Source organism: Suricata suricatta, chromosome 9 (genome assembly GCF_006229205.1).
Source record: "Suricata suricatta isolate VVHF042 chromosome 9, meerkat_22Aug2017_6uvM2_HiC, whole genome shotgun sequence".
In the NCBI taxonomy this organism is placed as follows: Eukaryota; Metazoa; Chordata; class Mammalia; order Carnivora; family Herpestidae; genus Suricata; species Suricata suricatta.
The window spans coordinates 110315599-110342225 of NC_043708.1; the positions used below are offsets into that span (position 1 = coordinate 110315599).

The 26627-nt window shown below is 56.8% G+C and overlaps 1 protein-coding gene and 1 long non-coding RNA gene across 3 annotated transcripts; one reads left to right on the forward strand and one right to left on the reverse strand.

The window, feature by feature from the left end:
• Positions 1–231: 231 nt before the first annotated feature.
• STRA6 (stimulated by retinoic acid 6) lies at positions 232–25915 on the reverse strand. Its single transcript, XM_029951388.1, has 19 exons — positions 25832–25915; positions 19954–20136; positions 16553–16619; positions 16147–16232; positions 14836–14975; positions 14184–14207; positions 13833–13999; positions 12473–12595; positions 10119–10186; positions 9862–9938; positions 9528–9589; positions 8494–8656; positions 5083–5158; positions 3841–3974; positions 3180–3297; positions 2995–3096; positions 2123–2286; positions 1738–1887; positions 232–1115 (listed from the first exon to the last, which is right to left on the reverse strand). Exons 2-19 carry the CDS (start codon positions 20064–20066, stop codon positions 967–969), a joined length of 1983 nt encoding a protein of 660 aa, XP_029807248.1. The 5' UTR covers positions 20067–20136; positions 25832–25915; the 3' UTR covers positions 232–966.
• Positions 16525–18649, forward strand: LOC115301477. Of its 2 annotated transcripts, none has more exons than XR_003913128.1 (2): positions 16525–16626; positions 18326–18649. It is a non-coding gene; the product is annotated as an uncharacterized LOC115301477 (long non-coding RNA). The 2 variants fall into 2 exon arrangements; XR_003913129.1 differs by lacking the exon at positions 16525–16626 and adding an exon at positions 17554–17600.
• Positions 25916–26627: the final 712 nt, after the last annotated feature.

The window sequence follows — 26627 nt, forward strand, 5'->3', positions numbered from 1 at the left end:
CCAAGTCCTGCCCATTCTCCAGGACCCTTGAGATGTCCTACCTCCAGAGCCAATGTCCACATAGCTCAGAGGTGACATCATAGGGTCCCCAGTCCCTCTACCACCCAAAAGGATACAGCTGTGGGTTCGCCTCTGCCCCGCACGGAGCGCCCAGCCCCACGTGTGACCGGGACAGCCAACCCCATCCGAGCCCCATCAATGCAGTGTTGATTTACTGGCAATGCAGGCAGCTTCCCCATGTACCCTCCTCCTACAGAGGGCTGTTTCTCAGGGACAAGTTTATTACAGGGAGCACACTAACCTCTTTCATAATATCTAAAGGCATACCAACTGCAAAAATATGAGGCTCTCAAGTGTGGCCAGCTCACTGTGGGGCCTGGTTTGAGCCATGACTTTGCTGGCTGGGAGGAGCCCGTGGCTCAGGAAGGCACGAGGCCCCCAGAGGGGAGAGAGGGAAGCCGGAGGAGAGAGGAAGCACTGTGTCTGGTTGCATGGTGGTGAGATCCAAGGCTGAGGTGGGGCTGAGCTGGAACATGGAGGTGTTCTGGCCGGAATCTCACCAACACCAACACCAGGGAAGGAGAAGGCTGCAGTGAGGCTGAGAGGCTGGTGGAGGGGCCTGGATGTGGCCTCCCCGTTTCCATTGGCTCCCAGACCAAAGGTCTAAACCACCAGTTACTTCCTCTGGAGCCCTCGCTGGCTTCCCAAGACCAAGGTTGCAGACCAGAACCTTCCAGAGGCTCCCGGCATAGACAGACCTGTACCCAGCCACAGCGCCCCCTGGCTTCTGGTGCTGGTCACCCATCTGGGGAACTTGCTGGCTGAGCTGCTGCTACAGGGAGAGGCTTCCCTGGCCAGGGTGACGCTGGGGACCCTGGGGAAAGAGTGGGCTGGGGGGAGGGTAAGGACCCCAGCACAAACAAGGACATGGAGGCTTCCCCACCCTCGGCACTGGGCTCCATTGACCTAGGCACTGGACAGGGCCGTCTTCCGAAAGGCCTGCAGGGCCGGGTTGTGTAGCAGCGTGTAGGCCAGACCCCAGCGGGCCCTGCCTTGGCGAGATCTGGGTCCCCCTCTTCTGGCCACTGGGTCCTTGGTATGCAGCAGCTGCATTCCTGAGAAGGAGAGACTTTCTGTGAGTCACTCAGCAAACCCCTAGCAACCCCCCCCACTCCCGCCAGCACCAAGCTTGAGCAGTCTGAAAGTCTCCTGTATATTGTTGGGGAGGCTGGTGACACCGGAGCTTGGGGGGCCTGGCTCATAGTGTGGGTGGTTGGGAGAAGTGTGGGCTGCACTGTTTGTAAATGCTCAGGGTGTTATCCCTCAGGGGGCAGGAAGAAGAGAGGGGGCACAGCTCTATGGAGGGGCCTGGAGGAATGGCTGGGACAGGCAGCTCGGTGCCTGCCTCCCTACTGCATACTTCCAAGGAGGTGAGGAAGGGGAAGACCTCTCATTCTCTGTGCAAAAATGGTGTGTGTGCACACTTATGGGATGAGCAGAGGGAGATGGTGTGCAGTGCTATCATGGAAACATATTACTGTGAGAGGTAGCAGGAAAATTCTTACTTCCTTCCTCCCGCAGGCAGCGGAGGGAGAGAGAGGAAATGAGCGTCTTCCTACAGTTCCCTCCATTGTACGTTGCACATGTGTCCCAGTGTTGCAGGGGGCAGGGGATATGCCCCATCCCTCAGAGAAGAAGGTGGGCTCAATTCACCCCACCCCCAGGGGAAAGGCACACCTTCTTCTTCCTCCCCCTGTCTGAGGCCATCCTGGGGGGCCAGGAGGGGCTGGGGCCGCTGTGTTCTCAGAAGCAGGTCACAGAACGCTGTCGTGGCTGGATGCGACTGGCTGGCCTCAATCTTCAGGAAGCTGCAGTATGTGTGGTACCCTGGGGGTGGGGGTGGGGGGGAGGATGGCAGCGCTGGAGGAAGAGGGCCACAGCCAGCCCCTGACACACACCAGGCGCCTGCTGCACAGCCTGCCCCCTGAGCACCTGCCACTGCCCATGGCCTCCTGCCCACACCCGCCACTGTCCCTCGTGGACTAGATCAGGGCAGAGCCCCCCCTCACCGCTCGCACAGCCTGAGCAATCCCTGCTCCTGGCCCCTGCCCAGCGACCGTACCGGGGTCGAGAGCGGCGGCTCGAGGTGGCAGCAAACTGAAGTCCATCTGGCCAAGGTGGACAGCATTGTAGAGGGCAGAGAGGAGCACTCGCCAGGCGGCCACCACGGCACCCACCAGCACATTGATGGGGAAGAGAAGGAACGTGGTTGCATACAGCACTCGCCTGGGGTCAGGGGAGAAAAGAGGCTGAGGCCGGCCCTCCCCCCACAGAGCCTCTTCCTCAGGGTCAGGGTCAGACCTCGGTAAGCACAGGTGCTGGGCGTTTATTGACTCCCTACCACGTACCGAGTATACCTTCTCAGCACCCTGCCCTGTGTTGGGCCTGCTCTCTTGCCCCCCACCACCGTGGGAGACAGGAGGGGGTACTCCTTTCCATAGAAGGGAAACTGAGGCTTAGCTAAGGCTGTCTAGCTAGTCAGTGGTAGTGCTGGGACTTATGTCCTGGATCTTTCTGTGACCCAGGTATCTCATTTTCCTCCTCTGGGCCCCTTGTCCACTGACTGGGTCCTCCCAAAGCCTTTCCATCTAACATGGAAATACATGTTTCTGTTAACCTCCTTCCTGCAAAGGAGGAGACATGTGGTTTGGGGGAATACAGAGGGTCCAGGGGAAGGCAGAGCTGATCCCCAAAGCAGGAAAGGCTCATAGAATATTACTGGCACTACGACAGGTGAACAGAGAGGTATTCTGGAGTTGGCCAGGCTCTGCTCCCTTTCTCTTTGGGTAAGGCAGGCTCTCCTACCCTCCACTGGGCTTCCAGAAAGAGAAAATGGAGAGATGGCAGTGGAGGAAGAAGGACACAATAGGAAAGACAATCAAAGAAGAAGAGGCTGAGGTCCTGAGGAGACCACAAGCCCAGGAGCTGCCTCACCGGTTGGTAAGCTCTGGGCATCCATGGTGAGTCTCTAGGAAGACCCAGTGGGCTGCCACGTTCTGCAGGACCACAGCCAGGACCAAGGTCAGCCAGAAGGGCCTGCAGGTAGAGTGGGGAGGATGTCGCTGTTAGTAGCTCTCTGGGAGGTGGTCCTGGAGCCCTCAGCCTCCTGCCTCTCTCACCATGAGGATTCCAAGGATCGGAGGAGCAGAAGGTTCCTGCCATGGAGCACAGGCATGAGCACCAGGAAGGCAAGGACCATGATTCCCAGGAAGAAGATGATCTGCTGCACCAGGAGCCCTGCAGGACAGGGAGGTGCAGGGGGCAGACATCAGGCTCTGTGGCACCCAGCCTACCCTGGTGGTCCCAGGACCCTAAGGGCTTAGGAATGGGGCAAACCTGGTTTTAGATCCCTGCTCTGCCACTGCCTAGCTGTGCCAACAATGACCACAGAACCTTGCTTGCATACTCCCAGTGACAGGGATCTCATTATCTCCACAAGGCAGTCCTTTGTGGCATAACCCGCCCTTACATAAGCAGGAATGCGCCTCCATGAACTTCCCACCTTCCAGCCCCAGGGTTCACTGTCTGTGTAAACACCTGGTGGCAGTGAGGGGCCATCCTCATGTGAGGGGTACCCTTTCCCCAAGGGCTTCTGCACTGGCCCCTCCCCCAACCTGAGTGAGCCTCCTGAAGGTAGAGAAGGCAAGGTGGGTCCCGCTTGTTGCTCTCGCCTCTTGGTAACCAGGGGCACCAAGACCTGCTGACTGCTCTCTCCTTCCCAGCTAGGGCCAGTTTTCAGGGCCAGCTGAAGGCAGGGGGGTCGGCAAGCGGGGTGCTCACCAAGGCAGGTAAAAGCAGTCTGGTAGGCACTGAAGCTCATCCAACAGAATATGGCCCGGCGGGAGGGGTGGGGCCTCCCGGGCAGGGGGCCCAGGTCCAGGGCAGCCCCTCGGTACAGAGCTTGCAGGTTGGCCCTGGTTGGGGGAAGAGGGTGAAGAAAGCAGGGATCTTGTGGGACACACACTCCCCAAATTCCTCCTCTGGGCCAGTCCCTGGCAGAATTCCCTGACTACTTACAACCTATGGCCACAGGCAGGAAAGCCAAAGGCTGTAGGAGTCAGATAGGGCTTCCTGGAGGAGGTGATATCTGAGTAGAGTCTTAAAGGAAGGATGAATCAGAGAACGTTGTAATGCAAGTCAGAGATCAAGGGAGGTAAGTTCAAGCAGAAGGCTGAGCCAAGTCAGAAGAGTGAGGGAACGATGGTAGGAATGGAAAGCGACTCGCAGAGCAGCTGCCAGGGCAGGAGGCAAGGTTTCAGGCAGGCAGAGGCTAATGGCCTTGAATGGCAGCTTAAGTAGGGCCAACCCTGTGGGAAAAGATCCCCAGGTAAAAACCCTGAGGCCTGGCAAATGCACATTCTGACATTGCTCCCCTTCCCGGCCACACTGCTCCTAACTAGAACCCTCTTTCCCAGTCACTGTGTGAGGGCAAGAGAGGCAGTCTGGTATTCAATGGCCCGTCACAATCTCTTCAGTGCCCCAACGCCAGCTGGGCCACCTCCACCCCCACACTGGCATGTGGCAGGTTCACTTCAGCCCCTGTTCCTGACGCTGTTTCCTCCTGCCTGTTGGTAACCCTTCGTCCCTCATCTCTCGCCTCTTCCAGTCCCAGACTGAGCACAGGCTTTCCCAGGCTGCCTTCCCCATTGAATCCCCCCCCCCCCCCCCCCCCCCCCCCCCCCCCCCCCCCCCCCCCCCCCCCCCCCCCCCGCCCCCCCCCCCCCCCCCCCCCCCCCCCCCCCCCCCCCCGCACCCATGAGGAGGTCCCTTCTCAGAGGGCAAAGTCCACACCCCTGTCTGTATCACTCCCTGCCTGGCCTGAAGGCCAGGAGGGAGGGGTCAGCTAGGCCCCGCCCTCTCCATCCACCACAGGGCCGCAGGGCAGGAGGACTCCGTGACAACCTGGGCCTGCAGTGGCTCTTCCCCCTTCCCAGCCACAGGGCTCTCCCCACGGGCCTCCTAGCTCAGGGCTCCTGCACCTCTTCCCACATCTGCCCTTGGGGGTCAGAGCCTGCCACTGACCTGTGTGTCACCAGTGAGCGGATCAGCATGAGGAAGGTGAGTGAGCACGACAGGACCAAGGCCGAGATGTAGCAAACTGAAGGGGTGGAGAGGGAACAAAGTGAAAAGTAGGGACCTGGGAGGCCTCTCAGGGGCCCCAAACTGCTCCCGGAGCGGTGCCTGTGTAGGAGTGACCCCCTGCCCCACACCCACACTCTGCCTTGAGTGGAGACCCCTTGCCACCTCCCCTCCTCGTTCTCAGATATAGTGCAAGTCAACATTCTCCACCGTCCCCTGCCTAGCGACATGGTGACCAGGACAGGGAGAGGCCAGCTCTGAGGCTGCCGACTTGCTTGTCACATTTGTCATGCTGTTTCCGTTGTGGTGTGATGCCTGGAAAGGCAGTCCATCCAACCTGGTGACTGTCTCCATCTCCTCTGCTTCCTGGCCATGTGGCCTTCAGGGATCACTTGGTTTCCCCAGCCTTGGCTTGCTCATGCCAGGCCCATTGCTGTGCTGCCTATCTCTCAGCAAGATCCAGAAAACCCTACGTGGGCCCACAAAGGCTGTGAGTCCACTTCAGTGTTGTCTGTGGCCATCAGAACAAGGGAGGTGACCACCACTACCCATCTCCTCCCAGAGGGAGCTCTCTTCCCCAGTTCCCCCGCTATCCTGGCCACACCCTCAGATAAGGGGTTTGCAGTATCCTCAGCAGCCTGGAAAGTGCATAGTGAGTTGTGAGCAGCCTAGGAATTCAAGCCTAGCCAGGGATTTAAGGCTCCACCCACACCTAGCCTCTGTCTGCACCCTCACAACAACCCCACCAGAGAGGTCCTGGGCTGACCAGGAAGCTGAGGCTCAGCGAGAGGGCCTGACCCACCAGCTGCACTGCTGGGAAGTGATGGGGTGAGCCTGCAATTGTTACCAAGCGGACCCAGGATCAGCCCCCTGTGCCTGCCACTTGATCGAATCAGTCATCCCAGGGAAGTGTTCCTGGTGCCTGCATTCCATCCAAAGAATCTGGAGCAGGAGCAAACACACAAGGAGAGGCAAGCACTAGTTTTCTGTAGCCTCAGGTGCTGGGGGTGTGTGTCTCTGCACTGACCACAGAGTACAACCACCTGGAGCTGTTAAAACCTTTCAAGGTCCAGGCTGCACCCCAGGCCAATTAGATCAGAATTTGTGGGTGCAGGACTCAGTCCTTGGCTTCTGAATGTAGTCTGAGTTGAGAGCCACTGCCCTGGGGGCTTCGCAAAGATAGTCTTCATGATGCATTTCAACCCGCAATTGAATGAAATCAACCAGGCCACCTATGGGTATTGAGTGACTGCTACCATGGTTCTCAAAGTTAGGCTGGCATTGGAATCACCAAGAGGGCTTGTTCAGTCATAGAGGCTGGAGTTCCTGGAGTCCGGCAAGCGGCTTGAGACTTACAATTTTAAAAAAGGTACCAGGTGATTCTCCGTTACAGCCAGGCCTAAGAACGACTGCTACAGAAGAAAGCACTAGGCACGTGCAGCTCTGTCCTGCTCCACTTGGCCCTTCAGGACCCAGCTCAGCACCAACCAGAGGGCATTCTGGACCATTTTCTGCAGGTAAGGAGCCAATGAGCCTGCGCAGGTGAGTGAATGGGTTAACTCGGGGTGAACTGTTAGCAAGCCCCTGGCCCGCAGGCCTGGCCTTTGATCTTCATCCATCTACCTCTCGCTCCTCTCTCCCTCAGTTGGTTCCAAACCCGGGTCTCTCCAAATCCTGGTGTCCCAGTGACAAGGCTGCCTTTGTAGCTTCAACACCTGGTTTGCAGTAGGGAAATTCATGTCCAGAGAAGTGAAGTGGCTTGCCTGGGATCACACAGCTTATAAGTGATGGAGCAGGAGTTCTGTATAGTCCATGGGACTGAGCCCTCTGTGAGTGATGCCAGGCTTATGGTCCAGGTGCCCAGTGGGCAGCCTGAAAACAGGCTCTTGGCGTTCAGGAGACGTTACCTCCTTAAGCTAAGCACAGACCAAAGGGCTCCTGAACCCAGATATAATCTCAGTTTTATCGCTGGTGTGCTGAGTGGCTTTGGACATAGCTCTGATCCTCCTGGACCTCAGTTTTCCTCATCTGTGGACTAGGAAAGTAAACACTGCTCTGTTTGGCCCCTGAATCCAAGAAGATCCAAAGTAGAAGCATTTAGGCTTGGAAGTTGCAGCATGTGATTATAAATCCCAGGGTGGTGAGGAGAAGCAAAGTCTACCATCCTGGACATGTCACCCCTTGCCTCTGAGCCTCCATTTCCTGTTCTGTGGGGTGTGGATGATGAGGCTGATCTAACAAGGCTGCTTTGACCTTGGATGTGGGCCGATGTGGGCCGTGTCTGCTCCTACCTGTGGCCCAGGGTGCAGCCAACTTAGAAAATCTCCCTGGAGATGTCATTTGCAACCCACCCAGAACTTGTCACCTGTCCAACTTGTAGGGCCACATGTCCATGGTAGCCTCTCAAGTGGGAGCAGAGGCACTCAGAAAGGCAGTGGGAGTGGTGGTCAGTGAAGGAAGCACACATCTGTGCCCACCCCCATCCCCTGCCCCTTTCCATACTCAGCAGGCCTGGTCTGCGAGGAAAGGATGATGTTAACGATTAGGAATAGCTGCTGAGCAATCACACCAACACCTGCCAGGTGGACTGCCTAAGCTCCGGCCATCCCATGTTCCTCCTCAGAAGCCAGGGTGTTCACCTCAAGTCAGCAGAGGGTGCAGGCCCAGGACTCCTGACCACCAGGCCTTGGGTCAAGGTGATGGAGATTATATTCCTCTGTTAGCTCCACTCTGCCTGGCTTTACAACCCCAAGCGAATCCTTCCCCATGTGTCAAGTGGGGACACTGCTTAGTCTCCTCCACAGGGCTCTTGGAAGGGCCTGGGAGGTGGTGCAGGTGGATGACAGGACTAAGGGTTAAAGGAGGCATCAGACCCCAGAAGGGGAGGCTGGTATGGTTTCCTGACCCACAGGCTCATTGTCAAGGGAGGGAAGGAGAAAAGAGATGGCCCAGGAGGACAGGGATTGGGGAAGAAAAAGCATCATCCTGCCCAACCCTACCTTTGATTAGTTTGGAATCCAGCCCAGTGTCCCACAGCATGCCTCCCTTCCTCTCCCCCTACCCTCAGCAAGGCTCGAGCGGCTGAGCCCTCAGCCTACACACCCAAGGCCCTGCCCATCTCCATGCCTGGATGGCTGCACCCTGGACCCGGGATGGGAGACACAACACAAACTGATAAGAGGCTTGAGATGACTCCGGGTCTCAGCAACTTGGAGCTGGACCCCGCAACCAGCCAGGTTTGGAGGGGAGGCAGTTGAGGCCCAGACAGAGGAAGAGACATCCCCAGAGCACTGAGCTTGGGTGTCCGGCTCAGGTCCCCACGACAGGCCCACAGGGACTCCCAGGAGGCCTCACCTTCCAGAGCCCACAGCTGATGCTTCACCAGCCCCACCACCTCCTGCCTGTCCTCTGAGAGCACGATCCCAAAGCCGGCCAGTAGGTAGGTGGCGTCCGTGGTGATCCCCGCCCTCACCTTCTGGATGGTGGGTACCACGCCCACCAGCAGCAGCAGGGCCACCTGGAAGAGCCCCAGAATGAAGGTGCCAGGACCTGGCTGTGCTCCCCCACAGGCGGCCCTCCCAGGAGAGGTGTTTTCTGAGCCAGCAGGGAGACCTCGAGTGAGAAACTGTGGTAGCACACGGCTGCACCCATAAGGCCAGCACCCGCCAGAATCCTTATCTGCCCCTACCTGGCCCAACAGGCCACATCTGTCTTTCCAACCAGCACAGCTGTGAATCTACACCTGCCTCTCAGCCATCTATCTAAGCTTCAAAATATGAAGTTTCCAATTTCCCATGTTGGTGAAAGCCACATGCCATACAGATGTGCACGGGCTTGCCTGGGTTCACGTTTTGACCGTGAGATACTAGCAATAGGAACTTGGCCTAGTCAGATTCACTTCTCTGAGCCTCAATTTCCCCCATCTGTAAAATGGAGAAAAATCCTACCTATCTCCCAGGATTTGGGGTGTTCTGGGGTGGGGAAGTATTTCTTAAACACATATTACTTCCTAACTGCCCAACCTGCCTAAAACTTCCCAAATGCTCAAAGAGGAAAGTAATTCTATTTCCTCTAGTTTACAGCTCAGCTAATGGGGTCAGAGATGTTGAGTAACTTGCCCAAGGTCACACAGGAGGCAGATGATGGAGCGAGGGTTTAAATCCATGTTTGTGTGACTCTGGCACGCATGCTCTGACTCTATATGAGCCCGGTAAGAGCTGACACCCCCTCTCATGTGGGTCAGCCAGCATTCCCAAGATGTCCAGATGTCCAGCTGGACAGGATTGTAGCTGGGGCTTTTGGGGAGCTGAGCTGAGCCTGTGCTACCCCAGGCTTGGGGGTCGGGAGCAGGGGGCAGAGGCAAATGGCACTGCAGGGGTAGGACATACCTGGTAGATGGCTGTCCCCGTCAAGGTGGCTGAAAGCACCAGCTTCACAGGGAGTCGGAATCCTGCAGTCACCAAAAGGAAGGACATGGTAAGCATAGCAGGACCCAGGCCTGGGAACCCCCATCCCTCCCAAAGGGCCCAGGAAAAGGGCCAGGGCCTGCAGGACCCTGGACCACCAAAGCTTGGCAAAGGGCTTTCCCCTTGTCCCCAGCTACGGTGGTTCCTCCTGCCCCTGGGTTCTGAGGGACGGGAGCTGGCCTCCCACTGCAGCTGTTTTGTGCAAGGGATGGGTGAGGTCACCTACCACTCTTGACCTCAGCTCCTGACTCCATACCTTGCTGTGGAGTGTAGACATAGTTTCTGCAGCAGATCCAAACCCTGGACAGGAAGCCATGCTTGGAGGTGTGGGAGCTACAGAAAGACCAAGGCAGGCAGGTGCTCTCAAGGGAAAGCCCCTTGCCCCGAGCCCCACTCCCTGAGTTTGGTTTATTCATCACTCTGTCCCACCATGCTGCCCAGGACCAGCCCCCCAACTAGTCTTGCCAACCAGCTCTGCCCACTGGCTTACAGGGTTTGCCTAGTTTACCTCACCTATTTTCCAGCTTCTTCCGGCAAAGGAGGGTCCTCAGATATTCCTCAGAGTAACTGCTCTGTAGCCCCTGTGGAGACAGACAAATGGACATGGACAAGCCGATGAGACCTGCCTGGAGCCGTCCCCGGGACCCTGGCTCAGGGAATCATAGGGGGCACAGAGGGCTCCACAGAAACTTCTCACCTGGAGTAGGGCGAGATCCATGCCCTCTAATGTTGCCCTTTCTCCTCCACGAATATGAGACTCTCAGTCTCCAAAGAATGCTCAGTGCTGAGCACTGCTTCCTAAGGTCTGTCTCCAACTGTCTCCTGCTTTAGTCACCTCTGGTCCCTGCTTCCCTCCCAGCCCACAGGCCTCTGCTGGCTGAGACAGGGGCAAAAGGGAACATATGTCCCAGGGGCACATCCCTGACCTGGACACAGGATGGGGTGTGACCTGGCATGGCCTGGCAGGCCTCTCCTCCTACTCCAGGGAGATCACAAGGGTCACGGGATCTATCTAAGCCCCGTACCAGACCTTAAGCTGCCTGCCAAGTGGCAGAGGCCCTCGGTAAGATGGGGTGAGCCCCTGCCCCTGATCATGAGACTACAAGCCTGTCACCTATCGCTATGGCAACCCTGAGCCCAGGGGAGGTGTGGGTCAGCTCGAAGCTTGACTGGGTCCTTTGAGGCTCAAACCTTTCTGTCCCAGGGTCAAAGAGAATTTTATTTCTCCCGGGCCTTGTCAAGAGGAAAGGCATGCATGGAGGGAGAGGTGAGGCAGAGACAATCCCCGGAGGAGGAAGGAAAGGGACTAGGCAGGGTAGAGATGTGCCCAGTGCACCTGGTCCCCTGGGGGAGCCGCTCCCCTCTTCTGAGCCTTCTGTTAAAATGAGGGGACAACGGTCTTCCCCACAGGAGTGTGAATGTCAGAAGGGCAGCAGTGATGATTTTTGAGGTCCCTACGGCTACCATGTAAGAGCCAAACCCAGGGTCAGGTGGGCCCAGGGCGACCCAGGGTGGCCACTAGAGAACCTAGCCCACCCAGGCTCTCCTGCCTCACTCCCCTTCTGTCCTCAGGGATCTGGCTCCCTGTCTAGCTTCAGTCAGAGCCCCTCTCCCGAGCTCCAGGCCCATGGGCCAGCTGCCCACCACACCCCCACAACTGCGCACCACTCCCCGTGCACACAGGCACACACGCCCGCGTTCCATGTATCAGCAACCGGCGCCACCACCCACCTGCTGTCTGTCCTACATGTACTTCGAGCCTTCCCTTCACCTTCCCCAACTGAAGAGTAACCATGGCCTTTGGTGTCTGAGTCCTCAGCCTTTCCTGAGTCTGTTTCCGTCCCTGTGAGGGGCTCTGTGGGATGCTTTTCTTCCTCTTCCTCTCTCACCAGGAAGAATACTTGACCCCATCTCCACTCTCACCCTTGGCTCTGGGATGGGGCCCGGCTGCACTTCCCACGTTGCGCTATGAATCTTTGCTGCTGCCTGCACCCCTAGCCCCATTTCCAGTGCACTGGGAGCTCCTGGGGGGTCAGACACAAGTCAGTCGCTCTGAGTCCACAGTACCTCGCCCAGGGCCTGACGCGTGGTAGGTGCTTAGAAGCCTTCCTAACAAGACTGCCTTGTTTTCTAAGAATTCTCTCTTGCTATGATGTACCCACCCATCTATCTAAACCTTCAGAAATATTTGCCGAGTAGCTATCGTGTGCTGAGACCTGCCCAGCGCTACAAATTCCGTGAGAATGAAACAGGCACAACCCATCTCTGCCCCTTCACTCCTCTTGCCTACCCCTGCACGCCTTCTCCTTATTCTCTCCCTCCTCCAGATCCTTCCTGTCCTTCAGGGCCCCTACCAAAGTCTACCTCCTCCAGGAAGCCCCCCACCTCCAGCCAACCTGCCTCAGTTCTCCCAGCCCACCCTTTTATCTGGCTTTCTCCAACCACATCCAACCTAGAATGGATTTATAACACGATGCTGCCCTGGGTGTTTCGTGAGTCGTGTCGGCATCTGTAGGGCTCCTCACAGGCATGGGGCTCCCGGCCTCTCGTTCCTCCAGCTGGAGCCTCCGTGTCTCAGAAGCAGAGCTCTGACGTCTCTGTCTTCTGGTCCACTTCCCTTTCAGGAATCCCCAATGGGCGTATAGCTGGGTGCCCCCTGGTGCCCTGGGTGAGGGCCTGGCCTAAACTTTGCTCTGGGAGAGGGAGGACTAACCAGCCACTTGGTGACTCAGCAAATATTTTCCGAGCACCTGCGATGCACTATGCCCTATACGAAGCGTGACTGTGTCTAGGGAACCAACAGACACGCAGGAGCTCAGGGTGTCTTGGGTGCTGACCAGGAGCCCAGCCCAGCCCTGCCCTTTTACCTCAGTGCCCGCTCCTGTCCTGAGGCTGAAGCTTCTCACCAGCTGCACCGGGTACCAAATGCTCAGGAATCCAAGGCCCAGAAGCAGAGGCAGGGAAGCCAGCAGGGAGTAGTACTTGTAGATCTAGACAGACAGACAGACAGACTCCTAGACACACTTAAGGTCTGCCTTCCTCCCCCAACAGAAGACCAGAAGCCATTTTCCTTCCCATTTCACTCCCACCTGCCTCGCTGGTGGTCCAAGGCCTCTGGGTCTATCATGCCCACCCCCTACCTGGGCTACTCAGCACAGTCACCCTCACTTCCCCTGTGAGGCCCTGTGGAGATGCTCCGCCCTCCCCTGGGGAGCCCTTGGAGGAGCAGCCCCCAGAAGAAGCTATGTAATCCCCTCCTCCCCACAATGGGGTCTAGAACTGGGGACACCCACTTTCTATGTTCCTTTGTTCCTGGGCTTTGGGCCCAGGCCCCCCAAAATTAGACAAAGGCCGAATTTTGTGCACAGTTTTGACCTGGGCATCTCAGAAGCACATACCGTGCCTCCTGGCCCCTTGCCAGGATTGGGCTCCTTCTGTGTTCACTCATTTGTTAGTTCAATACCTTTTTACTGGGAGCTCAATATGTACCAGGTTCTGAGTGGCGAAAAAGACCAGTCAAGTCCCAGCTCTCAAAGAAACCAACTAATTGTCATCTCTACTATGAAGGATTGGTGTCATCCACTCCGTTTACAGGGGGAAACTGAGTCATTTTGTGTATTTATTAATTTATCTATCGTGTCTTCCCTTCTGGGACAGCAACTCTTGGGGTGCCAGGGACTTCATCTGCCCTATTCACAGCTGTATTCCCATGCTCAGAAACGTCCCTGACACAGAGGGTGTATTTCAAATATGTTTGTGGAAGGAAGGGGGTGGGGGCAGAAGCTGGGCTCAAGCTCAGGTTGTCTGGCTCTGAAGATTTCGCCTCCATCTTTTGGGCTCTACATGGGGCAGCTTCACACCCCCGGCCAGCAGTCAGTGAACCAGGTTCTGAGGTTCTAGAATTCTCTTTGCACCCTCCAACACCAGGCCCCTACGTGGAGTGGTCTTCCTCCATCGCTCCTCGCTCCCACTCCAGCCTGACCAAAGGAAGGCTGGGAGATCAATAGTGGAAGGATTTCAGGCTCTCCCTTCCCCCTCTCTGCCCCCTCCTAGACTGCCCTGAGGACAGGCCCAGCCTGACCCCTGTTCTGCCCCCAGGAGTGGGGTTCCGTGTACAGTAGAAGGTCACAGAGAAGCCCAGCACATAAATAAGAGGAAAGGAGCCACACTGGCTCACGCAGCCCCTCCACACCCCTCTGCCTCAGGCTGTTGTGAGTCCGAGGTTACCTTCGGTGCCTGGGGGCACTCTATCCTCTGCCACACCTGGACCCCGAAGTGAGCCCAGGACAACACGATGCCGAGCAGGTGTGCGGCTCCGTGCTTGACCGTGGCACAGGCAGCCAGAGGGTAGTAGAGGGCCGGGTAATAGAGCAGGGCGAGTATCTTCCAAGGCCCTGGAAGGCAAGAGGGACAGAGGGAGACATGTGCTGGAAAGGCAGATGTGGGGCTTGGGACCGATCCCCGCAGGCCCTTCTCCTGCCTCTGCCGTCTGAGCCCCTCCACTGGTTTAGTGAGCAAGAGCCCGCATTCAAATTCAGGTTCCGACTAGTACCGGCATTGTGATCCCGGGCAAGTTACCTCTTGGAGCCTCATTTTCTCCATCTGTAAAATGGAAATGATGGTAGTATATTAGCAAAGACAAAATGAAAGACACGCATACAGGCTTAGCACAGTGCCTAGTTGGTTGTCAGTAAACTAAGCTGCTACTTTATTATGGTTCCCTTATTATTTATCACCTGACCCTCAGTGTCCTCCAGTGTGAGATGGGGCCACTACCCACTGGCCTTGCAGAGTCATTGCGAGGATTGGTTGATCTGCGATCAGGTTGAGGACAGCGGCCCCTCTTGGTGGCAGCTGCCCTTTGTACCCTCGATTCCTGGAGCCCTGCTTTCAATTCCCTGGAACCCCCTCCTGCTTTCTCCTCACTCTCCTCCGTTCTCAGAGGGCTGGGCTGTCCGGGGATTCAGGCTGTACTATTCTGTGGGTGGGGTTTGCACACAACAGAAGAGGTGGATAGGGCAGTAGCGACCCAATGTCTGGGACCAAGAAAGAGCAGGTTTTACGCACTGTGGGCGCAGCTGGGAGGTTAAGCGGAACAACTTCTTGGGAGACTCCCGAGACGGGGATGGAAGTTATCTGACTCGCTACAGAAGGGCCGTGCCCCATGCTCTGAATTCCCACCCAGTGCATCCCACCCTTCCAGCCCCAGGGCCTCAGGTGCATTGGGTACCTCGGCTGGTGGGCAAGGCCAAGGGCAGGAAGGGCAGCGGGTCCTCTGCAGGGAGCAGCAAACACAAGGAGCTGAAGAGGATCGTGAAGACAGCGGCAGGCACCAGCCAGGTCCTGTCCCCAGCCAAGAAATCCATGGGGCTGGCGCGGAGACAGGGACAGACAGGAGGGTGTCGCTCAGGCCCTGTACCCTCCTCCCCCCATTCCCTCAAGCCACGTTCCATAAACCCGGGAGGTAGAGATGGAAACTTTCCAGGTGGAAACTGAAGCCCCATTATCCACTCATTCCACGCATATTTGTGGGGTGCCTGCTGTGTATCAAGTTCTGGGCCTTGTGGCAAAGTGACTCCAGGACACCCCCGCTGATACACATACACACAGTAGGAACAAGCTGGAGCCCTGCTCCCTCCGACGCCCCCAGAGGCTCCAGGAAACAGCCGCCTCCACACAAATCAGCCTGTCTGGGCTGGCAAACCTTCAAAGAGTTTGGAGAGTCACAACATCCTTGTGTCAGAGCCACCGCCCTGGCCTGGGTGTCGCCCCGGGGCAGAGGGCAGACAGCGGGCACAGCTGTCCCAGGCACCAGCCCTCTGGGTTCAGGGCAGGCCACTTGGACCTTCTGCTTCTGTCGTCCAGCTTCACCTCATGTCCTGAGAGCTCAGTCCTGCTTCCTTCTTCCCTCCAAGCCTGCAAGCTCTTTCCCAGGCCCACCAGTGACAGAAACCCCAGGCTAGCCATCCTCAAACCCATCATGACAAGACCTACATTTGTGTGTGGTCTGGGCCCGGGAATAAGACTGTCTACACTGGGGCTCCAACCACCACCTCCCCCAACCTTTGGTCTCTCCCATATAAGCCTGCCCAGTCATATCTCTTCGGGGCCATCCTTGTCCCAGGCTCTGAGGTCGCAGGACTAAAGGACATAGGGGAAGAAAGTTCTAGCCACTGATCTCCAGTCCCTCATGATCTGCCATTAAGCATGAGTGTCTGGGTGATACCCTCAAGGGAAATGAGGGTCGAGGTGGCCTGGGATGGGCGTCACCTGTCCAGACCATGGCCATCTGAGGAAATGTATCCTGGAGCGGGCCCTGTGGGGCGTGGGTCTCCCTGGATCTGGAGCAGGAGCAGGTGGGCCAGAGTGGGTCCCACCCCTTCCCTCTAGGAACTGAGTAAACCAAGAAGCAGGTAGGGGTAGGGAGAGCCCCCAGGCTGAGGCCAGAGTGGACTGCTAGGTACCCAACAAACCGCCATGCTCCCAGAGTGGCCCTGTCGGCTGGGCCACCTGAGTGGGGTGCCCAGGTCTTGGCACCAACCTGGGTAGTCCAGGCCTGCCATGCCCACAACGGGACCCGAGCTGGCGGCGCCTCATGAGCACAGCCAGCAGCAGCAGCACAAGGATCTGAAAGGAGAGCACAGAGCAGGGCGTAGGTGCCCAGCCCTTCCCCAAGGAACTGAGCCTGAGGGCTTGGTCTCAGTGCCCAGGATGCCCCCTCCTCGTCCCTCCCTCCACCCCCCAGGGCGCAAGCATGTGGCATATTGGCGACTGGCCAGAGAGGTGATCAAAGTCTGAGAGGTTGGACTTGGCTGCATCCTGGTTGGGGCCCCTACCCTGGGAGAGCTCCCGGGGTCCCCCTTCACCAGCCCCAGCAGAGAACACAAGTCCCGCTGCCCCAGCCTGGCAGCCGGTGGCAAGCCAGTCCGGATGCAGGTTGGACTCACCGACAGGACAGCCAGGCAGGCATGGAGGAGGCCGGACAGCATGCTAGGGCGGCAGGAGGGCACTTCCCTGCAGGGTAAGGGAAGGCTGGGTTGGGCACGCATAGGGACTCCCTGAGTGTGCAGCCAGGTTGGGGGTCTCAGGCTGTCTACCCTGGGGCTCCAGCCACCACCTCCCCCAACCTTCTGGTCTCTCCTACACAGACATGCCCAGTTCCATCTTCTCAGAGTCACTCAGGGTTTTCATGCCCCTCGTGGTGTGCCAGCCCTGTGCCAAGCTCTGAGGTCACACTGCTGAAGGAGACAGGGGGCTCCCGGGGGAAAACATGGGAGAAACGGAGTGGGCCAGCTCAACCTGGACCCCTCTTCTTTTTCATCTACATTCTTCTTATCGTTCAAGGCCCACTTCATTCCTCCCTCCTCCAGGAAGCCTCCCTGACTGCCCCAGGCCTCATAGACCTCTCCTTTTTAGCACTGTGGTTGAACAGTATTGCCTGGGTCAAACAATCAGATGTTTGGTCCTATGATGTGGCCTCTGGCATTTGATTTGAGTTTAAAAGATGGTTAGCATCTACTAAGGCAAAGAAGGGGAAAAGGAGCTCCGCGTAGAGGGAGGAACATGAGGAAGCCAAGTGACAGGCAGCAGATGGTGTGGCTGGGGCCAGTCCTTTTCAGTTCACAGTCTACAGGGTTGAGGGCAGGCCGGAAGCAGGTCACAGCAGGCATGGGAGGCACTAGGGAGCCATGGAGGGTGTTTTAACAGGGTGGTTGTTCTGGATTTGGGAAGATTTCTGTGGCTCAATTTGAATAACAGCAGTAACTAGTACTTACTAAGAACTTGACTAGGTGCCAGATGCTGTTTGTTCCCTGGGTTAACTCAGGGATGACCTAAGTGGTGGGTGCTATTATGAACCCCTTGTGGAGACAAGGAGACCAAAGCTCAGAGAGGCCAAGTTTCTTATCCAAATCACACAGCTGGGAAAGCAGCAGAGCAAGGATTCGAACTGAAGTCCTCCAGCTCCAGCACCCACACCTGACTAGGTGGGGAGAGGTAAGGGGCATGGAAGGAAGTTTTAAGATGAATCATAGGAAATTGTCATTTCTGTACATCAAAAACACTTGAGAATTAGCATTTTCAAATTGGTTGAGCATAAGCAGTGGCTGGGGAAGGGAGATGGCAGCCTGAGTCTCAGAGGTATGTGGGAGGAAGAATGTACAGTCCTGAAGACGAAATAGTAGAAGGAAAGGGAGTTTCCAGAATGACCGCTGAGTTCTAGGCCTTGTTCCAAGATGAGAGGTGAGGACCAGAATTACATGTAGTCAAGGAAGCCTGGGCTTGGTCTCAGACACCAAGGGACACTCAGAGGGAAAGGCTGGCTGTCTGGGGGGGGTGGGGGGGGCTGATGCCCTGCCCTCCCCCCAGCAGAAGGGCCTGCAGATCACCCTGGTGTTGACCTCGGGCTGGGAGGCAGGCCAGGAGGGAAGCCTCCAATTCCGCAGGCAGCCCTTTGAAGTGGGGGGAAGGTGTGTGTCATCCTGGATGGCTGCCACAGGCATTTGTGTCCCTAGGCTCTGGCTGAGAAGCTCAGTCAGTATTGGTGAGGAGGGGTAACACATGGGCAGATGTCAGGCTAGGCACATAACCCGGTCAGGGGGACTCCGGGCGTAGGAAAGGGCAGCTCGGCTTACACAGCTCAGTCCCATTCCCACGGAAGACCATAGATGAAACAGCCCACTCCACCAGACTCACTGCCGCCCCCCAATCTTTTCAACCAGGCCTTTCCACCCAGAGGGCACCTGGATACGTGTGACCAGGAGACTGTACCATACAGCCACTGTTACCAGTGCCCAGCAGCTCCAGCTCCAGGGCACACTGATGTGCCGAGGGGGACCAGCATCAGGAGCTCCTCAGAGTTTTGTGCTTCATCTCCCTGGGGTGTCTGATTCACTCAGGGAGAAGTGAGCCCAAGTTCATCTCCTTGGGATTCCCCTGGGCTTCCACCTTTAGGGGTGGGGGTTAGGGGACAAGCAACTAGACTTGGACTAAGCAAGTCGAATTAAACAAAACTCATTCTTCCCCACAGGGGAAGGAGCTGTAAATCCCAGATGCCTTGCACAGGAGAGGTGGGGCTCCCACTTCCTTTGGAGGCCGGAGGCCGTATCTGAAGAGCCTGGCCCCAGCCAATGCCCTGAGGCTTCCAAGGACTCAGCCACAGATCAAGGTCTTAACCCATCAGGATCCTCAGCCTCCTGGGTTCCTGGGCCCCTCCTCCTTCTGCTATTTCTCCCACCCCAACAGTGTGCAGCAGGGACAAGGGGAGCCTGCTGCAGTCTGTCCAGATCTGCCAGAGAAGGGGGTGGGAAACCCCTCACCGACCTCGGAACGGCTGACCAGGTGGCCAGCCTCCTGAGAGCTCCAAACAACAGCAGCTTCCCCCAGGCCTGGGTGGGGCCTCGGTCCCTGCTGGGTGACCCAAGCCTGGCCTAGCCACAGCCCGGGCCCTGGGGGAGGCACGCAGGCATTTCTCCTTCTCCAGTTTCCACTGTTGATGGAGAGCAGATGTGTACACATCTGGGTCCGCACCCCCGCCCCAACCTCACCTTTCCAGTACTGCAAACCCTCAGACAGAGGAGGGGGGTGGGGCGAGAAACAGCCAAGGGGAGAACTGGGCTCTGGGGCCCACACAGGCAAGGTGTCCTTGGCGATGTGTGGGGCACAGGGAGGCCTGGCCCCTCTGCCAGGATGCCCAGACTAAACAAAGATAGGGGCTGTTAAGTCCTCTGGCCGAACTTGACCGGCTGTGGTTGTCCCCTGCTCTGGGCTCGCCTGAGCACTCCTGCAGAAATGAAAGGACCCCGCTCCTCTTCACAAAGACTCAGAACCAGCCAACTGCAACAGGGTGACCTGTTTCCTCAAGGACTTTCTTTCCCCACATCTCCCCCTGCCCTGGCCTGCCCAGAGAACCTGACTTGCTAACACCACACCCCAGATGGTCACCACAGGAACCAGTAACCCCTTGAAGGCAGGCTGAACTTCCCTCGACCACTCACCCAGCACTCACTCACTCTCCAGCTGGGCTATAGGCCGGAATCACCCAGGGAGTTGTCTCAGACTGGCAAGATCTGAATTTGCAGTGATGGGGCCCAGTAGTGTGTATTTTTAATAAACCACATGAGTGCTTTTTAAGGGACAACCAAGCGCATGTCCCTCTCCAGTACCAACATGGGGGCAAAGGCTGTTATTCTCACGTAACATGAGTCTGAAGCGCAGAGAGGCTGTGACTTGCCAAGGGTCACACAGCAAATGAGCGGCATGGTTCATCTTAGCAGTCCTGGCCCAGGGGCTTCCCCATCACACACACACGCCCCCTCCCGCCCCCGCATTGCGGACCAAGCCAACTTACCCCTCTGGCTGGAGCTCCTGGCCACCCTGGGGCTCATCGATGTACCAGTTGCCATAGGCGTAGTCGTCCGTGGCCTGAGAGGAGGTCTGGTTCCCCACCGCCTGGGACGGCATTCTCTGGTCTTTCTCCTTTGCCCCCGCCCCCGGCCAAGTGGGAAAAAGCCACCACAGATGTGAAAAGAGGCTTAGGAGAAAAAAAGGGAGAAAGAAAGAAACCCAAACAAAGAAACGTTTCTCTTTAATCCTAAAGGTTACTTTCTTGCTTTTAGCTCTCTGGGAAAAGCTGGTCTGGGAGAGAGGGCCGGGGCAGGCTGGCACGGGAAAAGGGGAAGGGCTTCTTGCGTCCCTTCCCGTCCCTTCCCGCCCCGTCTTGCCTGGTCCTGCTGGAGATAGTTATCCCCTTGGGAAGAATGCACTCCTCAGGGTCTTTGGGCTCTTGCTGGAGCACCTGTCCGTCTGACCACCAGTCTTTGTGCAAAGGACCATTTTCAAAGAAAGTTTGTCCAATCCAAGCTGCCCACGGAGACCTCCTCCTTCTTCCTTCCCCCTCCCCAAAGCCATCCAGACAGACCCACAGACACACATTCAAGGAAGGGCAGGGAGGAAGGAGCTGTAGAGATGAAAGGGTGGGCGGGCAGCAGGCAGGCTCAAACAGCCCAGCCGACCCTCCCAGCTGGGCTCCAGGTCCCTCCAGCCCTCAGGGGTTGAGCCCAATCCCCCCTCTTTGTTCAGGCTCCCTTAAGACTGCCCCCACCCCCCAGCCTTGGCCTGCCCCTAGCTGACTCCTTTGGCCCTCCTGATGAAATCACATTGTGGTCCTGACAAAGTCCCCCTCCCAGGATAGGAGGCCCCAGCTCCACAGGTGGTGGCTTGAGCCCCACAGGGGTGCAGCCAGGAGGGAGGGTCAGGCACCTGGCTACACTCACATACCTGCTCAGTTCCTGCCCTGAAGCGCCCACACCTTTGCCCACTGCATCTGCAGTGCGCTAGGCACACACAAGTCCAGCATCCTGCAACCCAAGGAGACAGCTGGGGCTGGGCTAGGGGCGGAAGTGGGGAGGGGGAGTCTATCCATTCCTACTCCTGGCTTTCCATGAAGGAGGCAATATGTGTCTCACTAGTAAAACTTTCTAGTTTCTCCAACTTAATTTCACAAGGAGATAACTCACCCCCACAAGGCGGAGATTAGTCCTTCAAACACAAACCAGACCCATGAGTATGCAAGAAAAGCCCCTCCCGGGCTGTGGGGTGAGGGAGGGTTAGGAAGGCAGGGCCTGGGCAGAGGCTGGGACTTTCTGGCATCCTCCCTCTCCTGAGAAGCTGCACCCCTGGCTAGCTCCCCTCCCCCTCCTGGCCCCAGCTCAGAAGGGAGACAAGATGTAGATAAAGACAGAGCAGTTCTCAGGCCCCTGTCCCTGGGCAGGGGTCAGGCCCTCTGAACCTTTTAAGGTCCCTGTCTTTCCAATACCCCAGAGGGGCCCTGGGCCATGGCCCACCCCAGATAAGGTACTCATTCAACAGGATTTTTTTTAAGGCATTCATCCATTTATTTTTTTTTTATTTTTGGTAAGTTTATTTCTTTTGGGGGGGGAGGGGCAGAGAGAGACTGAATCCCAAGCAGGCTCCGCACTGCCATCACAGAGTTCGATGCGGGACTTGAACTCATGAACCTCGAGATCATGGCATGAACCCAAATCAAGAGTCAGATGCTTAACCAACAGAACCACCCAGGTACCCATATCCATTTATCCTTCTAACATAAATTCATTGAACAATTACTAAGGGCAGGCACTGTTCTGGGCCCTGGGATGTGAGAGTTTACAGTTTGGAAGGGGGACAACTGGGTAAATAACCCTGAGTCTGAGTCTTCCTGTCTACAAAGGGTAGACACAGAATGCTCTGATGTGTGCCGGGGGAAACTGAATTTGGCCCCGAAAAGTGGAGGATTCCTGAAAGAAAGGAACCTTTCTGTGTAGCCCTAAGGGCTAGGAAACATCAGGTGTGCAGAGGATGAGGGTCTTGATGGGGACAGTGGAGGTAGAAGGAAGTGTGTTTCTGGTAGAGTGACCAGCCCTGAGGGAGGCTCAGAGGAGACACAGCCTGAAATCCTAAAAGCTCCCCATCCAATTTCAATAGCCAGGCCCCCAGGCTTTCCGGGATTAGGGCCTGAGTTCTCCCTCAGCCTCGGTTGAGCTCCCCCTCCTTCCCAAATGGCTCAGAACTTCTGTCTTCCACCCCACAGCGTTGTCAGTGTCAGCTGACTCAGAACTGAATCCTGTACTTTATGTGATGCCATGCAGGAGCCCACACTTCCCATCCTATCCTGGGAACCTGAGATGAATCCAGCTCCCCAGGCCAGGCTGAGAGGGCCTGGGGGCAGAGCTCTGCCTCCCTGCTCCTGCTGATGCACAGTATGGGGCTCTCCCGTGAGGACTTTACAAACTGGGTTTGGCAAAGCCCTTGCTTGTTCTAGTGACCATCCGTCCTCCAGGGGCCTGTTCTGTGCAGGCTACTATTTCTCCAGCCAGGTTTTTTGGAACCCTCTGCTCCAACACCAGAGCCCCACCTTCCCTTCACTGCTCAGGAGGTTTGGACCCCCAACTTAGAGACCAACTAAGCCTGACCTTCAATCCCCATCACGATACCTCCAACCAGTGGAGTCCAGTCTGTGATGGGGACCTCCCTCCCTCCATGTTCATAGCTGGACCATCGTGCCTGTCAGAGTCTGTTTCCTTCCCTGGAGGAAGCCTCCCCAGTCTGGCTTGTTCATCCATTCATTTATTCAGCAGAGGTTGATTCATGCTGATTATATGCCAGGCAGGTTTCTACAGACTGAGAACGTAGCCACGAGCAAGACAGGGAACCTAATGTGCACCGGGGCAGTGTCGAGACAGCCCGTCGTGAGTGCTGACGGAAAATAAACCGGGACAAGAGAAGAGAGACACACAATCAGGAGGTGGCTGCATCAGGCTGGATGGTCAGGAAAGCCCTGGTGAGGAGGTGACATTTGAGCAGAAACCTGGAGGAAGGGAGGGGTACCCAGCTGGGCACCGAGGAAAGACATCCAGGCTGCCTGGCAGGGAGGGGCCCTGCGGAGCCCAGGCCCGATCCCTCCCCCACAGTGCTTCCCCCCAACAGAACCCTGCCCCACCCCCAAAGGGATTTCCAGTACATGCCTTCCAGTGGCCTCCCCACAAGGGCTACCCCAGCACTAGTGATGTCACCTCCCTCCTCACCAGGCAGACGCAGAGGCCATCTTCAGGGAGACCCTCACCAGAGGTGAGGAAGTTTCGAGCTTTGTCCCTCTCCTTGGAGATGTGGGCACAGCTGACAGAAGGCAGCCTGGTGCCCAGTACCTTGATCAGGGCCATGCTGGAAACAGGCAGGAGCCAGCCCAGGAGGAAAGAACACCGTTTCTATATAGCAAAGGGAAACGTCCTGGTTGGGGAGGCAGCATACCTGAGCTCTGGGGCTGGCTGTGTGGCTGTGAGTGTTCCCTAGGCCCTTCTGGGTCTCAACCCTGCCTCTGCCCCAGGAGGGGTGGGGCTACCAGCCTGGGGATTCTTTGATTGAGGGCTCTCCTCTCCCCAAGGCCACTACTCACTGCTCTCAATGACTTCATGGCCCAAGAATGTAAAGCCAGCACACCAGGACCTGGTTGTAACAAGAAGGTCAAAGCCACAGAGGCTGTGACTACTCAAGTGTCCCCTGTTGTCTTCTACCCACCCTCCTGGCCCCCAGCTCCTCCATCTACTCTGGTGCGGGGCAGAGAGGGAGGCAGGCTGAGTTGAAGATCCATGCATACTGGGCGGCACATGGCTCGGGCTGGAAGAGGGCCCCCACTTCTCGAGCCCAAAGTAGCTCCTCGGCTTGGAGCCTGATGCTTGCATCTGTAAAATGGGAAGGTTGGCACCAAGATGTTAGGAAAGATGTCACCTGGTCAGACTGCAAGTGGCCAGGAAATGGACTGAGATGAGAAAGATGGTAATGGTGTGCCCCTGAAGAATTTTTTCAAAGTCCTGCAGAATCCACAGCCTACCCACTGAAACTGGCTTTTTTAAAAAAAGGTTTATTTATTTATTTTTAAGAGAGAGAGAGAGCACAACTGGGAGAGGGGCAGCGAGAGAAAGAAAGAGAGACAGAGCATTGAAAGCAGGCTCCAGACTCTGAGATGTCAGTGCAAAGCCCGATGCAGCGCTCAAACTCATGAACTGTGAGATCACATGAGCCAAAGTCAGATGCTTAACCAACTGGGCTGCTCTGGTGCCCCTGGAGTTGGCTTTGTAGGGTGACTCATACCCAGAAGAGTCGGAGACTGGCGCTTGCCATCAGGGGCTGGAGAATGGAAGTACTTCGGGGCAGACTGCAGAAGCTTAAAGAAGAGAGGTGGAGAGGGGGAATAAGGAGATGTGTTGGGCAGTCTTGGAGGCTTCCTGGAAGAGGGGGCTTGGAGCAGGGCCCCAAGGTCATACAGGGTCAGCAATGGTAGTAGTAAGAATGAGGTGTCTTAGGAGAGCTGAGGAGAGTCCGGAAGGCAAGGAGACAGGGCATGGGTCAGGGCCACCTAGCTGTGTCCTGCATGAGCCCATGTGGGCACAATCAGATGAAGCTGATGCAAATACCTAAGAGGCATCCTGGGCCAGAGAGCTCCCAGCTGGGCACAGACTGGGGGGTGGCTAAGTCCTGCTCACTGTAGGAGGGGGTCCCAAAACTCCTCTGGGCTCTGCGAAGACAAAGGCCATCTGCCACCTGGGCTGGGCACAGAGCTGCCCTGCTCTGCCCCGAGGGCTGGAGCTGACCCACAAAAGCTTCGGGATGACCGGGCTTCCTTCCTCCCCATGTTTTTGTTCAAGTTGATTAAATCTGAGGAATGTTGCATCCAGGAACAGAGGCCCACGTGTGTGCCTTCAGCAGCCTGTGGGTACCAAAATCCTCAAAGGGCAAAGTGCTAGGCTTAAAGGGAGCTGACGGTAGGCCAGATGGAATAAGGAAGGCCAGGAGTACCCCCTAAATCTCAGAAACACCCCCACAGACTCCCAGATCCTCTAGAGCACGTCCAGAATCTCAGTAATATCTTCAGAATTATGGTTACACCGCAAGGACTCCGGGAATCTCGTATCACCCCCATGAACACCCAGAACTCCAGTATCACACCAGAACCTCTAAAACACCTCGGAACCTTGGCCACAGTCAAGGATCTGCAGACACTGGCAGATCAAGCACAGGGTGGTCAGAACCATGGTGAGCAGTTGCAGAAGGCCCAGCATGTTCCTTTCCTCAGGAAGCACTAGGCTAGAAGTGACCCAGAGGAGGGAATAGAGAGGCAGCGTTCAGCTCAGGACAAAAGTACCTTTCTTACTGTCACAGAGTAGTGAGCCCCCTATCAGGGGAGGCAATCAAGAAGAGGCTGGTAAGTAACATCAAGATGCTACAGATGGTTTCCTGCTTTCAAAGGAGGGCTGGCCACAGGGCCGTGAAGATCCCCCAGCTAGAAGAGCCCTGATTCTCCCTTCCAAGCACGTGCTCCCTGCCTACTTCACTGAGGAACTGACTGCTGGGCAGTCTCCTGAGTTCTCTCTCTCTCTCTCTTTGAGCTCTCTCTCTTTATTCCCTGCTGGCCATAGGATAGGGTCCTCGGTCAATCTCTCACAGCAAACCAGACTCAGACACGACTCTACTAATGTCTCCCTGTCTTTAGAGCCAGCTCCCCAGAGTCCTACCAGTACAGCCATCTCCAGGTCTCCAGCTTCATCCCTCAGAACAGCTCCATGCTACCATTCCTGCCGCTTTCCTGCCTCCAAGCCTTTGTTGGGGCTCTGCCTCCCCACCCTGCCCCGTAAAGTGCCTTCTCCCTGTTCCCCCACCTCTTCCAGTCTTACCCGGCCTGCAAGGCTTGGTTCCAGCCTCAGGGTGCTCCCCAGCAACTGAGGTCTCCTCCTCTGAGAGCCAGCACCAGCTCTGGCTGGGATTCCAGAAGACTGGCTGCTTGTGCTGTCTCAGCAGATGGCCCTAAGCAGGGTCCACAGCACCTGCTTTAGAAGGTGTTTGATCTCCTCCTCCCAGAAAGGCAGATCCCTCCTTCTACGGCTCTGGCCCTGCCCCTCCTCCCACCCCTCAGGCCTCCGGGGGGCCCCCCCCCCCCAGTCCAGGCCTCCCGCCTGTGATTCCAGGATCAGAGAAGCCCACCCTGCCCCCATATCTCCAGTTCAGGCTCACAGCCAGGCTGGGCCCCACACCACACACAGGACGGCTTGTCTCAGAGGAGGCTCTCCACCCCCACCTCCAAACCATTTGCCCGAAATTTGATCTCCCTGGCCCTTAGAGTCACCTCTGGTGGAGAAGCCTGCACAGGGCTTTGATGGCTGAGTTTCCCCAGCTGTGGTCCTGGAAGGGCTCAGGAACCCCCTACCTGCCCTCATTTGTCACCATCCATCATTCCCAGGGGGCCATTGCCTGACAGAATTGCTCCACACCAGAGGAGAACCACCAGCTAAGCTTTTAATAACCAGATCAGCCTCCCGCTGCTGCCCAGCTGTGCTGAGGGCCCTGCCCATGGGAAGGGGGACTTTGTCACACTTTCATGGGACTTTGGGACTCGAATTTCAAGTATGATCCATTTGAATTTCAGGTGCAATCCCCTCAACTCCTCAGGGTCCAGTCTCTCTCCAGAAGAAG

Coding starts and splice junctions, on each gene's coding strand:
- STRA6 (XM_029951388.1), bottom strand. CDS start 20,066: ATGCCGTCCCAGGCGGTGGGGAACCAGACCTCCTCTCAGGCCACGGAC. Junction 14,976..16,146: donor GGCAGGCCTGGACTACCCAG/GTTGGTGCCAAG, acceptor TCTCCGCGCCAG/CCCCATGGATTTCTTGGCTG. Junction 1,888..2,122: donor AGCCGCCGCTCTCGACCCCG/GTACGGTCGCTG, acceptor CCCCACCCCCAG/GGTACCACACATACTGCAGC.